This window comes from Oncorhynchus masou, chromosome 10 (assembly GCF_036934945.1).
Source record: "Oncorhynchus masou masou isolate Uvic2021 chromosome 10, UVic_Omas_1.1, whole genome shotgun sequence".
NCBI classification, from domain to species: Eukaryota; Metazoa; Chordata; class Actinopteri; order Salmoniformes; family Salmonidae; genus Oncorhynchus; species Oncorhynchus masou.
This window is the reverse complement of record NC_088221.1, coordinates 28,597,217-28,612,727: the sequence shown is the minus strand read 5'-3', so window position 1 is coordinate 28,612,727 and position 15,511 is coordinate 28,597,217. Positions and strand designations below refer to the sequence as shown.

General features: G+C 44.1%; 1 protein-coding gene across 1 annotated transcript in view; it reads right to left on the bottom strand.

Annotated features, from left to right (window-relative positions):
- The window catches only part of LOC135547472 (exportin-4-like), a 56,792-nt gene that overhangs the window by 24,399 nt on the left and 16,882 nt on the right, over positions 1–15,511 (bottom strand). The window contains 5 exon segments of the mRNA XM_064976513.1: positions 2,991–3,133; positions 3,757–3,933; positions 4,078–4,252; positions 5,026–5,183; positions 8,704–8,817. Of these exon segments, the coding sequence (XP_064832585.1) occupies positions 2,991–3,133; positions 3,757–3,933; positions 4,078–4,252; positions 5,026–5,183; positions 8,704–8,817 (767 nt within the window).

Below are 15,511 nucleotides of genomic sequence, written 5' to 3'. Positions count from 1 at the left end.
CCAACTTCAACTGTACATACACACATTTGAGAGAAACTTTTGTTATTGACCAAATACTTATTTTCCACCATAATTTGCAAATAAATTCATTAAAAATCCTACAAAGTGATTTTCTGGATTTTTTCCCCCTCGTTTTTTCTGTCAAAGTTGAAGTGTACCTATGATGAAAATTACAGGCCTCTCTCATCTTTTTAAGTGGGAGAACTTGCACAATTGGTGGCTGACTAAATACTTTTTTGCCCCACTGTACATGCCCGACTGAAGTTTGCCAATGAACATCTGAATGATTCAGAGGACAACTGGTTGAAAGTGTTGTGGTCAGATGAGACCAACATGGAGCTCTTTGGCATCAACTCAACTCACCGTGTTTGGAGGAGGAGGAATGCTGACTATGACCCCAAGAACACCATCCCCACTGTCAAACACGCAGGTGGAAACATTATGCTTTGGGGTGTTTTTCTGCTATGGGTGACAGGACAACTTCACCGCATCAAAGGGATGATGGACGGGGCCATGTACCGTCAAATCTTGGGTGAGAACCTCCTTCCCTCAGCCAGGGCATTGAAAATGGGTCGTGGATGGGTATTCCAGCATGACAATGACCCAAAACACACAGCCAAGGCAACAAAGGAGTGGCTCAAGAAGAAGCACATTAAGGTCCTGGAGAGGCCTAGCCAGTCTCCAGACCTTAATCTCATAGAAAATCTGTGGAGGGAACTGAAGGTTCGAGTTGCCAAACGTCAGCCTCGAAACCTTAATGACTTGGAGAAGATCTACAAAGAGGAGTGGGACAAAATCCCTCCTGAGATGTGTGCAAACCTGGTGGCCAACTACAAGAAACGTCTGACCTCTGATTGCCAACAAGGGTTTTTTCACCAAGTACTAAGTCATGTTTTGCAGAGGGGTCAAATACTTATTTCCCTCATTAAAATGCAAATCAATTTATAACATTTTTGACATGCGTTTTTCTGGATATTTTTTGTTGTTATTCTGTCTCTCACTGTTCAAATAAACCTACCATTAAAATTATAGACTGATAATTTCTTTGTCAGTAGGCTAATGTACAAAATCAGCAGGGGATCAAATACACACACACACACACACCTGGTAGAGGTCGACCGATTAATTGGAATGGCCGATTAATTAGGACCGATTTCAAGTTTTCATAACAATCGGAAATTGTTATTTTTGGGTGCCGATTTTGCCGATTTTTATATATATTTTTTACACCTTTATTTAATCTTTATTTAACTAGGCAAGTCAGTTAAGAACACATTCTTATTTTCAATGACGGCCTAGGAACGGTGGGTTAACTGCCTTGTTCAGGGGCAGAACGACAGATTTTTACCTTGTCAGCTCAGGGGATTCAATCTTGCAACCTTACAGTTAACTAGTCCAACGCTCTAACCACCTGCCTCACGAGGAGCCTGCCTGTTACGCGAATGCAGTAAGCCAAGATAAGTTGCTAGCTAGCATTAAACTTATCTTATAAAAAACAATCAATCAACGACTGTCGTTGCTTCAATGTGTACCGAACCATAAACATCAATGTCTTTCTTAAAATCAATCCACAAGTATATATTTTTTAAACCTGCATATTTAGCTAAAAGAAATCCAGGTTAGCAGGCAATATTAACCAGGTGAAATTGTGTCATTTCTCTTGCGTTCATTGCACGCAGAGTCAGGGTACATGCAACAGTTTGGGCAGCCTGGCTTGCTGCGAACTAATTTGTCAGAATTTTATGTAATTATGACATAACATTTAAGGTTGTGCAATGTAACAGGAATATTTAGACTGATGGATGCCACCCGTTAGATAAAATACGGAACGGAATAAACTTTTTGTTTTCAAGGTGATAGTTTACGGATTTGACCTAGGGCTCCTATTTCTGTGTTTATTATAGTTAAGTCTATGATTTGATATTTGATAGAGCAGTCTGACTGAGGGGTGGTAGGCAGCAGCAGGCTCGTAATAGTCAAAGCTATATGGTTTAGAGCGAAATAGTCAACGTTATAATTCCTGTAATAACTTGCGGCTGAACTTGATAGGGGTTCCTTCTTTATTTTACCGTTCATGTCTTCCATAGAGAATGTCTCGATCTACTTCAAATAAGGTCTGTGTTTCGTGCAGGCTTAAACCGCCTCAGTGTTTTGATACCGTGTAAATCTCACTAGGATAAGGTAACGTTTGTCAAAATATTTTCATAAATCCACTCTACAATTTTTTTATCTTTGCTTATATTTAGCCAATTGATCAGAGTTACCTTGTCCTATGGATATCTACACAGTTATAAAATTGGCACGGTGGTGTAAGCCTACACGAAACACAGACCTTATTTTAAGTGAATCTAAAAATATCCTATGGAATAAATGAATGAAGGAACCGCTTTTCAGATTTTGCTAGAAGGTGTCATGGGAATTATGACTCGCACTTTGGTAGTCAATTCTTACCATGTCCATTATTAAAATAGGATTTCCTGCATATAGAAATTACAGTTTTTGTTTTCAACATTCATCACAGGTAACTTAAACTCTTTATTTTTATTCAAACAGCTGCGAGTATTTGTCTCCGTATCACTCTTCAGTATCGTTGTCACTTCAGAGCTGTGTGTGTTTTACAGATGGCAGAGAAAAGCAGAGCACCAGTGTGGGACTATTACATGGAATTGGCACCAGGGAAAGCAAGGTGTCTTATTTGTGATAAAGATGTAAACATGGGGTCAGCAAAGGCTAAATAAAAAAATACCACCAACCTGTGGAATCACCTTGAGAACACCCATCCAAAAGCCCATATGTATTATATTAAGTTAAAATAAAAGTGTTCATTGTTCATTCAGTATTGTTGCAATTGTCATTATTACAAAAATCTGTAAATTTCAAAAAAATGCGTACATTTCAAAAAAATTGGCCGATTAATCGGTATCGGCTGTTTTTGTCCTCAAATAATCGGTATCGGTATTGAAAAATCATAATCGGTCGACCTCTAATACCTGGTCAGTAGGGGGATACAGTGGTTGGCTGCTATGCGTCCTAACATGCCGATGCTGGCCAGCTGATCTGAGAACAGCTCTCTGTCATCCTCCTGTAACTCGTTAATCTCATCCTCCTCATGAGATGCCACGCCGTTCACCGTCTGGAGGGAGGGAGAGAGACCATGACATTAAAGAGGGACCGAGACTAAGGACAGAGAAGAGTCAGATGAAGAGAGAGTGAGCGAGGAAGAAAGAAAACAGAAAGAAAGAGTGATGAATGTATGACAAAGGAGTGAGGAGATGTGGATCATGGTGGATTGACTGTTGAAAGTGCTGACATATCATTTACCCATAAAAACAATTGACTGACTGCTTCTTTTTTGTTGTTTTTTGTTAGCTTTTTTTATTTTATTTTACCCCCCTTTTTCTCCCCAATTTCTTGGTATCCAATTGTTAGTAGCTACTATCTTGTCTCATCGCTACAACTACCGTACGGGCTTGGGAGAGACGAAGGTTGAAAGTCATGCGTCCTCCGATACACAACCCAACCAAGCCAAGGATATCCCTACCGGCCAAACCCTCCCTAACCCGGACGACGCTAGGCCAATTGTGCGTCGCCCCACGGACCTCCCGGCTGCGGCTAGTTACGACAGAGCCTGGGCGCAAACCCAGAGTCTCTGGTGGCACAGCTGGCGCTGCAGTACAGCACCCTTAACTACTGTGCCACCTGGGAGGCCGACTGACTGCTTATTTGAGACTAGATTGAAGCGTGTGTGTGTCTCACCAGATTGCGGGTGCCGTCAGGTGCAGCCAGGTGACACTGGATGTAGGAATTGAAGACCTGAACAGCGGGCTGGACGAAGCAGCCGCGGGGGAAATGTTCATCATCCTGAACCAGGGTCAGCCATGACTCTAACAGCTTGTCATACGCCTCCATGTATACCATGTCATCCTTATCCAGCTGGAGGAGAGAGACAAAAAGAGAGCGAGAGAAGGGGGAGAGTAGAGAGACTCATTGAATGTGTGTTTTCAAAGCAACAGAACGAAAAATAAAATGGATCAACTATGTAATGTTCCTGCAGTAAGGATTGAGTGCAATGCTGACCACTTCCTCCAGGGCGGCGCTGCGTCCGAAGGAGCAGGTGAGGAGGGTGAGACAGTTGATGAAGGAGGTGAAGAGCTCGCTGGGCAGGGCAGTCAGGATGACACGGGGAAATGTGCTGATCAGGTTGGAGATGATGTTAGAGATGCCCACCGCCTCAGAGTCCTCAATCTCTATCCTGGTGGAGGGACACAAACAAAACACAACCTTAAAGGAATGTTGGCTAATTTCATTCAAAATCTGGAAAAGTATTTTTAATATAAAAAATAAAAAAGTATTTTAGAAATATATATGTTTGAAACAGGCATGGTATGAAACCAGACGCAGTGCTGCCCAGTGTGTGAGCACTGAGCAGTACCTGTTGCCCGGGTAGGGCCATGTTTCCACAGCCCCAGTTAGAGTACTGTCTTTGAGGCCTGCCTGTCGTAGCTAGCCTACTGCCTAGAACAGTGCGGCTCGCTAAACCTTATCAGATAGATTTCAATAGCAAGCAGAGCTGTTCAACCACTGCAGATTGGCCATCCTGCCTGCATGGTTTTCCGATGATGCAACTGGAAAAAAGCTCCAGGAATAGGTGATTACGGAGAGATAGAGCGAGCCCCTAACTCACTCCGCCTACTGAGTCACGAGTTCCGAGCACAAGTGTGGGTGTGTGTGTTTTATTTATACATTCGAGCAGAGCCCTGTTTATTCAGTTAAGTACTACTTCAACTGAGAGGACACACAAGTCGATTACATACAAATCACATCCTTCATGCTACCAGCCTCCAGTCCAAATAATCCGACTAACACACATACAGGCCGTCATAATAATCATGCAGTACATGATATAAAGGCCCAAGTATCAAATTCAATTAGAGCTTCTTGCATGCAGAGGGCAGCAGTGTTTCTAGCCCTGGATTGGGTCCATTGAAACCAACCAGAATTAGTTTAACGCTCTGACAGACTCACCCATTGATCATGCTGAGAAGCCCCTCCACCAGGTGGGCCAGGTAGGAGACCTGGGCACTCTCATCAGGGAAGATTGGGCCGTGCATGGAGGCCAGCTGGGCCAGGCACTGCAGGGAGTCCTGGGCCATGTCTGAGTCCTCACGGATCTTTATGTGGACCTGAGTGGAGGGGAGCATGGAAGGTTATAACTAAATAGTTGTTCTTTTGAGCAAGGGAGATATAATAACATACAAGCTCTTGCCCATGTTAGTTTTAAAGGACAGAATATATTTTTTCTGATGACGATTATGATGATTGTGTGAGACCATGAATGTAAAATGAGCAGAGCGGTGAAAGCATCTGGATGAAAATCTATCCAGGTTATTTATCTACAAAGACTGTGCTGTAATGGAATAGACCCCAAACAGGATTTGTACCTCCCGTACGACATTGTGCATCTCAGACAAAGTAACACGGCTCATACACACACCTGAACAGGGCCGGTTATGCCACGGGTACAACTGACTGAGCCACAACTCTCAATGCAGTTTCAGTAGTTTCTGTTTACATCCAGAAAAAGACAGCATTATGAGACAAACTGAAGTGACAGACTCACCGTGTTCTGAAGCAAAGGGAACAGAGAATGAATGCTCAAAATGCCAGCCACTGGACCCAGACACAGTAACTCTGGATGTCAACACAGACAATACCAATCGATCACAGAGCCAGTCTGAAACTTGCTGAGGCCGTCTCAATCAAACCCAGAGTCAGTCAGTAGTCAGAGAGAACCTGTAATTCTCTGTCAGAGAAGTTGTATGGTGAATCGGATGTGAAATAACCGGGCAGTGAGGCAGTTTCAGCTCCACTGTGGAGCAACGTGTGCTTTCACTGACAGGCAGCGCAATGAGGACTCCTGGCTCTGAATGCTCACTCAGAGCTCTGTCTATTCTCTCAGTCTGCTTTTTCTCCCATTCTCTTACTGTTATCGACCCTGAAAAAGCCTGGGTGCTAGCCACACAATCCCTACGCAACCCCAAACAGCTCTAGAACACTCTCCCCACCTCAAGTATCCTTTTTTCCTCTGAGAAACTCCTTCTCTCAACCTCCCTGTCTCACTCCCTTTCTGGCTTTCCCTCCCTCCCTCAGCTGTAGTGGTTGGTTGTCGGCCACGGTGTTCCAAGGACTCTGATGCTAATGTAGCGTAGCAAAGAGATCTCTGCTGTTGGTGAGTGCTGCTACTGCCCTCTCCAGAGTCTGAAGTCATTCTCTGGAGGAGTAGAGTGGAGGGAAGGAAAGGAAAGAGGGAGGGAGGGAGAGAAAAAGAACGCAAGGCCAAAGATCGCACACCGCACACGCTCTAAAAACAGCTGCACCAACGAACATCCGCGCAGCGCTAGCTATGCCAATTGCCTTGAGTACGACTATAGTTAGAGACAGGCAGGGGGTAGAGGGGGGATTCAAAACAAGACTGGGTACTCCTCTGCGGAGAGAGAATGAATCTCCTATTTATAGCAGGAGACAAAGCCTGGTGTCTGTTTCCTCAGGGGGATTGAAGGCTCCCCTTTCTGTTTTTTTAAATTAACTGAGCGCTTCCGTATGATTGTCTCCCCCCTCTCCTTTTCTCACTCCCTCGTTTGTCAGACTCAGTTACTGCCGCCCAGGGTAGAATCAGCCATCATCACATCATCATAGACTCAGCTCTACAGACGCAGCCCTGATTGGGTTTACTGGGCAAACAGAGCTGGAGTGTACGTGTGAGAATGACAAATTAAAGGCACTCTCACAAGCCAAAACCAACGCAAACCACAAACAAAAACAGTCGTAGACCCAAATTACAGCTGGTGGGGAAAATGTTAACTTAGAGCTCATTTCGCTAGGTGTCAAAAGAACAGAGGGGATGGATACGATGTATTTTGAGGGTGGCGTCATTCCCATCGCTGATTTATCCTCCCTGGCCTAGACCAATGTCTCAAGAGTGGAACTGAGAACGCTATTCATTCAAATTACCTCGAACATTTGTTATTTCTTTCAGATCTGTTAGTCACTGAACTGAAGCTTCAATTTCGCAATGTAAAGGACATAGGTGATTCTATGTACCTGGAGGGAGACCTCTTTTGCCAAATTCTGCCCCTCTCCAAACCTCCTAGACCACTTCACCTCCAGAGTAGGGTCATTTAAAGGGAGATTGACACATACAAAAGGGGAGATGGACCCCCTCAAGGTCCTTACAGTATGCGAGGGGTGTTAACGGGGCCCCGTAATCTAGGGCCCTATAAAATCAGTCTTATTTTCCCCCAAAATTCTGTTTTCTCCTGGGTTTCCATTTCTACCTGTTTTTGCCTCTCAAAATCATACGTTTTAAATAGAAAAACAACAGAATTGGATGTTCTAAATCCACAACCATGCTTAAACCACATAAGGAGACCACTTTTTAGGTCTGGGGAAAAACGAAGACATCAGAATTTTGGGTGTAGTTGAAAGTGGGCACCAGCCAGATACCGTTGTTTGGTTAGCAATGTTTCTGTAGCGCTCATGTGATTGCAGAATCATGATACAATTTTGCCAGGTAGGCATAGGCTACTGTGTATTTAACATTTAATTGAGAAGGTTTTTGGGAAAGCCTTTCCATCTACCAGAAGGTTATCATTAGCATCATTGGTAAAGGATACACAAAGTGTAGCCATGCGCGGGCACAGGCACGCACACATTCCTGTGTCGTTTCAGAAAGTTGCAGGAAAATACAAATCACTGATGCATTTTGTTCATGTCTTATGACTTAAAAAATAAAATGCTTGAATTCCACTTGTCTGGATTCCATGATCCCGTCCGCAACATCGATTTTATAAGGCCCTAATAATGCCAAGGTTAGCGTGTAATCCTGCCATCGCTCTGTTTGAACTCTGACCCTGGCGGCACGTGTCTGGACGGCCCCTTCCATGGGCCTTCACCCTCACAGCTGAGGATTGAGGAGCAGCAGCTGAGCACCCACCAAAACACACACACACACAACGAACAGTTGCACTACAGCAGTCTTACAATAACAAACACCCCATCCACCACAAATACCACAGAGTGAGGTAAGAGACACTAGCCCTCTGTTAGAACAATATACTGGTCAGTGGTCAGACAATACGATAGATCTTCTGGTCTCAAACCACTCCATAAAACGAGAGGGGGTTACACATAACTTTGCAGAGATGCTGAACAAAAAAAGACCATAATACAAAAGATATCTTCCAGGGCCAAACCACTCAACCTCAGTCATCCAACAACATATTTCATGTCAATTGTAGAAATTGAGAGATGCAGAATAGAGAGAAGCCTCCAGGTTGGGGATATTGCCTGGAGGAGAAGGGATCAGTATTTGGCAGAGAGAGCCTGGATGCTGAGGGAGAGTTGACTGATTTGTTCCACACTCAGACACAGACACAAACACTTTATAAAAACAAGTTTCACTACTATATCTACACGTCACCTAGGAAAAATACTACTACATTGCAATAAAGATAATTTTTAATACATGCCTCACTATAAAATGTCATATGTTTCACATGCCTCATAAAATACACAGTTCAAACCCTCCCTCTCCAAATCTGTGGTAAGAACTACAAGAGAAGACAAATGGTCAAAGAACAGTCAGCAGGACACAAGGATATTCTAGCTACAGAGAGACGAAGAGGAGAGAAAGCTAAGACTCACGGTGAAGAAGAGGTCCATGACGCGGGTGTCAAGCAGGGCTTCTCTCCAGGTCTCTGTGGGCTTCAGCATCACGTTCTGGGTGGACTCAAACATGGCGATGTAGTGGCGCCCCAGTGACCCCCAGGTTAAGGCCAACAACATAAGGAACGCTGACTCTCTCACACGGAGTACCTGTCACTAGGGCCCTCTCTGTCAGTCACAGTGGAATCTGGTCTCTCAGCCCTCTCTTTCTCCTCTCTGAGGTCTGAGTGCAGTGGAAACTTGTGGTTCCTAACTCACTAGTTCTCGCTCATCAAGTCTGCCACGCTCTCCCTCCCCAACCCTCTTGCCCTCTTTTTTACACTCAAGGCTGTCTCTCTCTTTCCTTCACTCTGTCGTTTTCTCTCCCTGTCTGTGCTGAGGCCCAGTGAGGAAACTCCCACAGAAAAGCCAGTCACTGGCACAGACCAAGCATTCCACTGGGCAGGACCAACAGTCACTCCCAAACACACCCTACACAATCGTGCTACCGAGACAGGTGCATTTTTGTGCCCCTCACCCCACAGCAGCCTTGCCTTTTTGCCCATTTAAACAGCTCTGGTTCACAAGAACGTTAAATGAACAGACCGAGAGAGAGAGAGCGTGTGAGAAGCCTCTTGGGAAAAGTGTGGAAACATGAGTATTAACTCTAGAGCCCAACCACCACAGTGTTCATATGTGTGAGAGATTTACCTTACTTACTGACAACCTTATATGTATCAATCAAATAAAAATATGATTTTGGGGTATATACTCAAGCAATTTGGAATGGATCCTAGATCAAATAATGGATACTCTTCACTTTACGTAGTGTAAAGTAAAGAAGGTCATATGTCTGTATGAGCATGAAAGTACATGCTTGTGGACGGATGGATGTGCACAGTCAGGAGACTTTTTCCACATATCACCCATCTCTATCATCACACTGTCCAACCTTCCAGCACGCTCCAGAATAAGCAACAGTACTCTGTTACCTCGCCGACAGAGACAAAGGAAGAGGAGACGTAGAGACAGAGACCTCCTGTTGGGCTCTAAACCCTGCTGCACTAAAACGGGTCTGGATGACAGGTCAAACATCCAGCAACACTTTTAGAGCGTTGTTTTAGTATCAAACAGTTACAGTTGTCCATCAACTGTCTCTCAATTTACAGTTATCTGTCAACAGTGTTGCAACTCATATGACAACTGTGACATCAGTAGAAGTTAGATGACTGTTTAAGTATCTTAACACTATTGGTGTAAACACACTGATGAATAATATTTGAAGTCTATATAAAAGTGTTTACTTATAGTGAAAGCCTATATTGAACTCATCTAGGTATTTTCTGTCCAGATGACTTGAGGCCATTGTATTTAGATACTGTACGTCGACAGTGGACGTGTTAAGAGTGCAAAGCTATGTTAAGGAGTGGTAGGGTTTAAGTGATACATCCTCCACTAAGACTTGCTTGCAGCCTTGCCATGTGAAATAACACTGGAGGAATGCCCATCGCCCCCAACCTCTTCTGCCCTAATGCTCTTCCCAATAGGGTTGGCCCGATAAATTATTAAATCGAATATCGTGATATTTAAACATTGACGATATACAGGGCTCAAAAAAATAAAAGGGAACACTAAAATAACACATCCTAGATCTGAATGAATGAAATATTCTTATTAAAATACTTTTTTCTTTACATAGTTGAATGTGCTGACAACAAAATCATACAAAAATTAGCAATGGAAAATTGATCAACCCATGGAGGTCTGGATTTGGAGTCACACTCAAAATTAAAGTGGAAAACCACACTACAGGCTGATCCAACTTTGATGTAATGTCCTTAAAACAAGTCAAAATGAGGCTCAGTAGTGTGTGTGGCCTCCACGTGCCTGTATGACCTCCCTACAATGCCTGGGCATGCTCCTGATGAGGTGATGGATGGTCTCCTGAGGGATCTCCTCCCAGACCTGGACTAAAGCATCCGCCAACTCCTGGACAGTCTGTGGTGCAACGTGGCGTTGGTGGATGGAGCGAGACATGATGTCCCAGATGTGCTCAATTGGATTCAGGTCTGGGGAACGGGCGGGCCAGTCCATAGCATCAATGCCTTCCCCTTGCAGGAACTGCTGACACTCCAGCCACATGAGGTCTAGCATTGTCTTGCATTAGGAGGAACCCAGGGCCAACAGCACCAGCATATGGTCTCACAAGGGGTCTGAGGATCTCATCTCGGTACCTAATGGCAGTCAGGCTACCTCTGGTGAGCACATGGAGGCATGTGCGGCCCCCCAAAGAAATGCCACCCCCACACCATGACTGACCCACTGCCAAACCGGTCATGCTGGAAGATGTTGCAGCCAGCAGAACATTCTCCACGGCTTCTCCAGACTCTGTCACGTGCTCAGTGTGAACCTGCTTTCATCTGCAAAGAGCACAGGGTGCCAGTGGTGAACTTGCCAATCTGGTGTTCTCTGGTGTTCTCTGGCAAATGCCAAACATCCTGCACGGTGTTGGGCTGTAAGCCGCACCTGTGGACGTCGGGCCCTCATACCACCCTGATGGAGTCTGCTTCTGACCGTTTGAGCAGACACATGCACATTTGTGGCCTGCTGGAGGTCATTTTGCAGGGCTCAGGGCTCTGGCAGTGCTCCTCCTTGCACAAGGGCGGAGGTAGCGGTCCTGCTGCTGTGTTGTTGCCCTCCTACGGCCTCCTCCACATCTCCTGATGTACTGGCCTGTCTCCTGGTAGCGCCTCCATGCTCTGGACACTACGCTGACAGACACAGCCAACCTTCTTGCCACAGCTCGCATTGATGTGCCATCCTGGATGAGCTGCACTACCTGAGCCACTTGTGTGGGTTGTAGACTCCATCTCATGCTACCACTAGAGTGAAAGCACCGCCAGCATTCAAAAGTGATCAAAACATCAGCCAGGAAGCATAGGAACTGAGAAGTGGTCTGTGGTCACCCCCTGCAGAACCACTCCTTTTGGGAGTGTCTTGCTAATTGCCTATAATTTCCACCTGTTGTCTATTCCATTTGCACAACAGCATGTGAAATGTATTGTCAATCAGTGTTGCTTCCTAAGTGGACAGTTTGATTTCAAAGAAGTGTGATTGACTTGGAGTTACATTGTGTTGTTTCAGTGTTCCCTTTATCTTTTTGAGCAGTGAACTTATCTTGAAGAGCAAGATGATTTATTGTGATGTGCAAGACTATACTCTACTTGACTTTACAAATCAAAAATATGCAGTTTTATCATTTAAGACTATATCAATATGTTGAAAATAAAGCCTAAATCAAGGGTTCTCAAATGTTTTCGGGCTGGGGACGCCTTTTGTGACAGCAAATTCATCAGGTACCCTCTCATAAAATCGGGAGGGAGATCAAAATAGCACACAAGGACTTTACTAAAACTTTGGCAGTGCATAACAGGACGAACCAAGTCTTGGGACCTGGGACATTTTAATTCTACATATTTCATGCGTTTTGTTGTTGCAGTTTTAAAGCTAATACCCTGCAATTCTACAAATATTTCCACGAGGCAGAGAAAACGTTGCAGTTCTAAATTGGTGCATTTATGTAAAACAAATAAAAATAAGTATTGCGTGTGGCTGCGGTCCGGATTTTCTGGAACCCAAATTGCGCATGTACAGGAATAAAAAAATTGTGTAGCTGCCCACTCCGCTCCCTACGTAGTTTATACTCAAGTGTTCCCACCACTCCACTGCCTATACATTCACATGGGAGGGGGAAACTCAATGTTGTACACTAAAGACACGATCGACATGTTCGAACTATGCATTCATGCCTCAAGCGTGATTTCATGTTATTTATTCATGTTGTACACTACACAAAAGACACGATCGACATGTTCAGACAAACTGTTGTCTGTTGTAAAAGTATATTTAGGCAAGCAAAACACACAGGCAGTCAACATAGCAATTACTTTCTCATCATTACAAACATTGGCTAGTTCTTTTTTCATCAACTCTGGCTACGATATGGCAGCATGAGGAATAATCGTGTGCTGGGCAATGCAAAACAAACTTGCCCATTGACAGACTGATTACCGGTCCGAGTACACAGCTAGGTAGCCTACTCGTGTGTTACTTGCATGATCTTAAGGTGGTGAAAACGCAGATAGTTTTTTGCCCCAATGCAAAACTCAAGTGGGGAGTTACATTCCTTTCAGTGACTCTGGCTAGTGGCTATGATATGGCAGCAACTATAAAGATTAGCCTACATTATCACACAAAACATTGATTGGTTTTACTCCAATGCAATGTGTGTGCGCTGCTTGTAGTTTTGATGTCTTCACTATTATGCAACAATGTAAAAAATAATTAAAATAAAGAAATCTTTGAATGAGCAGGTGAGTCCAAACTGTGTGTGTGAGAGAGAGAGAGATACATAAAAAGAAAACTGGCCGCGGACCACTTGCAGTACCTCTGCGGACCCCTAGCCGGTCCATGGATCCCACTTTGAGAACCCCTGGTCTCTAAATGATGATTAGAAATGTATAAAACAAAGATGTTTTATTGTCACATACACCGGATAGGTGCAGTGAAATGTGTTGTTTTACAGGGTCAGCCATAAACTAAGCTCAATTTTTTTTTCACTAGACAATTTATTTATGAGAATGTGACTATAATATTGGAAATAAGCACAGAAATGGGCCAAAACGATTATATCGAATATCGCAATATTTGGAGTAGCATACGGTAGACGCGGTCTCCCCAAATATTACCCGATTCCCCCTCACCTGTGCATGAGTTGGGACAGCCATCCCCAAGACAGCCGTATTCCCTGTTTAGTGTGTGTGTGTTTATGTCAAGGTCCCCAGTGGCTCAAGGCAAGGGGCAGGACATAGGGGTTGTGTCATCCACAGTAGCCATTCAGAGCACCTGACCAGCCTTGACCACGTCTCCATCCCTACTCTGGGGTTAACATCAGCGTGGAGAGACGTGCTGTCTTACTAACGCAGGGGCCACATGCTGGGCCCAGAGGGGGGAGTGTGGCGCAGACAGATGAAACACATGCCACACGGTTGGTTTGTGAAGGATGGAGCCACTGTGATGTTTTAAAAAGAGTCTTTAAAAAGGAGAGGGGAGGGGCTAACAGGCTACAGCTGCCAGGCATGCAATTAAGGAGTGGCCCCCTGATACACACACGGTCACGGACACACACACTCAAATTCAGACAGAGAGACATGTCTGATACACATGGACAGAAGGCCACACCGCTTTACCTTCCCAGAAGTCTTCAGAAATCTGTTCTCCGATCTAACAAGCATCCAGACAGCACACACACCAGGGTTTCCGTTAGGAAAATGTGGCGCCGGACAAGTGACCGGGAAGATTTTAATTTATCGGACATTTGAGAAATGTATCGGTCATCCAAATGCATTGCATGTCCACCCACGCAGCCAGAGCCATCAATAAACAAGGGATGTTGGCCAAATGAGCCACAATGACAAAAACACAATTCCTCGAGTTTCATTTAGCAGACAATCTTCGGCAAAGAGACTTACAGGAGCAATTAGGGTTAAGTGCCTTGATCAAGGGAACAGAGATTTTTCACCTTGTCAACTTAGGGATTCGAACCAGCAACCTTTCGGTTACTGGCCCAACGCTCTTACCGCAAGGCCACTTGTGTAAAAGTTCATAGCCTACTGTTGTATAGGTTTTACTTTCTTAAAAACAATAATTGTCCATCTCACAGTTCAGTTGTCAGAGATTTGAGCACTAAATACATCGGTATTGCATGCATAGGCGTGCAATGTAGGATTTTAAATATATAAGAAGAAAGAGAAGCTTAAGGCCTAGCCCCAGAGAGAGAGCGCGCGAGAGAGATGCCGGTGGCATGCTACAACAATGACACGCATTTCTTTAACCTTGTCAGACAGGCTACTGCGTCTGCCGACACAGATATAGACGTACAGAAAGAGGCTAATTCATTCCTTTTCTGTCCCAATATTTATTCTAAAGATAAGCATTATATTGTTCGATTATAGGAAAAACTATGGTAGGCCTAAAACATTCTTCCTCACCTCAAGTTCAACTGTTAGGGTCAGTAGGAGCGCCGTTGCCTGCAGTATAATAAGCTAATAGCCAAATCAACAGCCTAATAATTGTCTGCTCTGTATTAGGTTTAAGATGGGTTATAAGCAGGCATGTCTTAAAATAAATATCATTAGCCTATTGCTATCATTTGTTGGGTATGTTAGGTAGTAGTCTTTGTTGGTAATTGCTGCAATATAGACTATTCAAAACTTTTGTGAAGGTTTAAACCAGTTCGCCAGTGTTTTGTTTCATTCTGTTGAGTCATTTTCTTTGGCCAAATTAAGTCTCAACTGTAACGTTGTGTTTGCCACAATATACACTGAAGAAAAAAATAAACACAACATATAACAATTTAAAAGATTTTACAGAGTTAATGTTCATATAAGGACGTCAATTGAAATGAATTCATTAGGCCCTAATCTATGGATTTCACATGACCGGGAATATAGATATGCATCCGTTAGTCACAGATACCTTAAAAAAAAGGTGACCACCATTTGCCTCATGCAGCGCGACATCTCCTTCACAGGCTGTTGATTGTGGCCTGTGGAAATATGTCCCACTCCTCTTCAATGGCTGAGTGAAGTTGTTGGATATTGGCGGGAACTGGAATACGCTGTCGTACACGTCGATCCATAGCATCCCAAACATGTTCAATGGGTGACATGGCTGGTGAGTATGCAGCCCATGGAAGAACTGGGACATTTTCAGCTTCCAGGTATTGTGTACAGATCCTTGCGACATG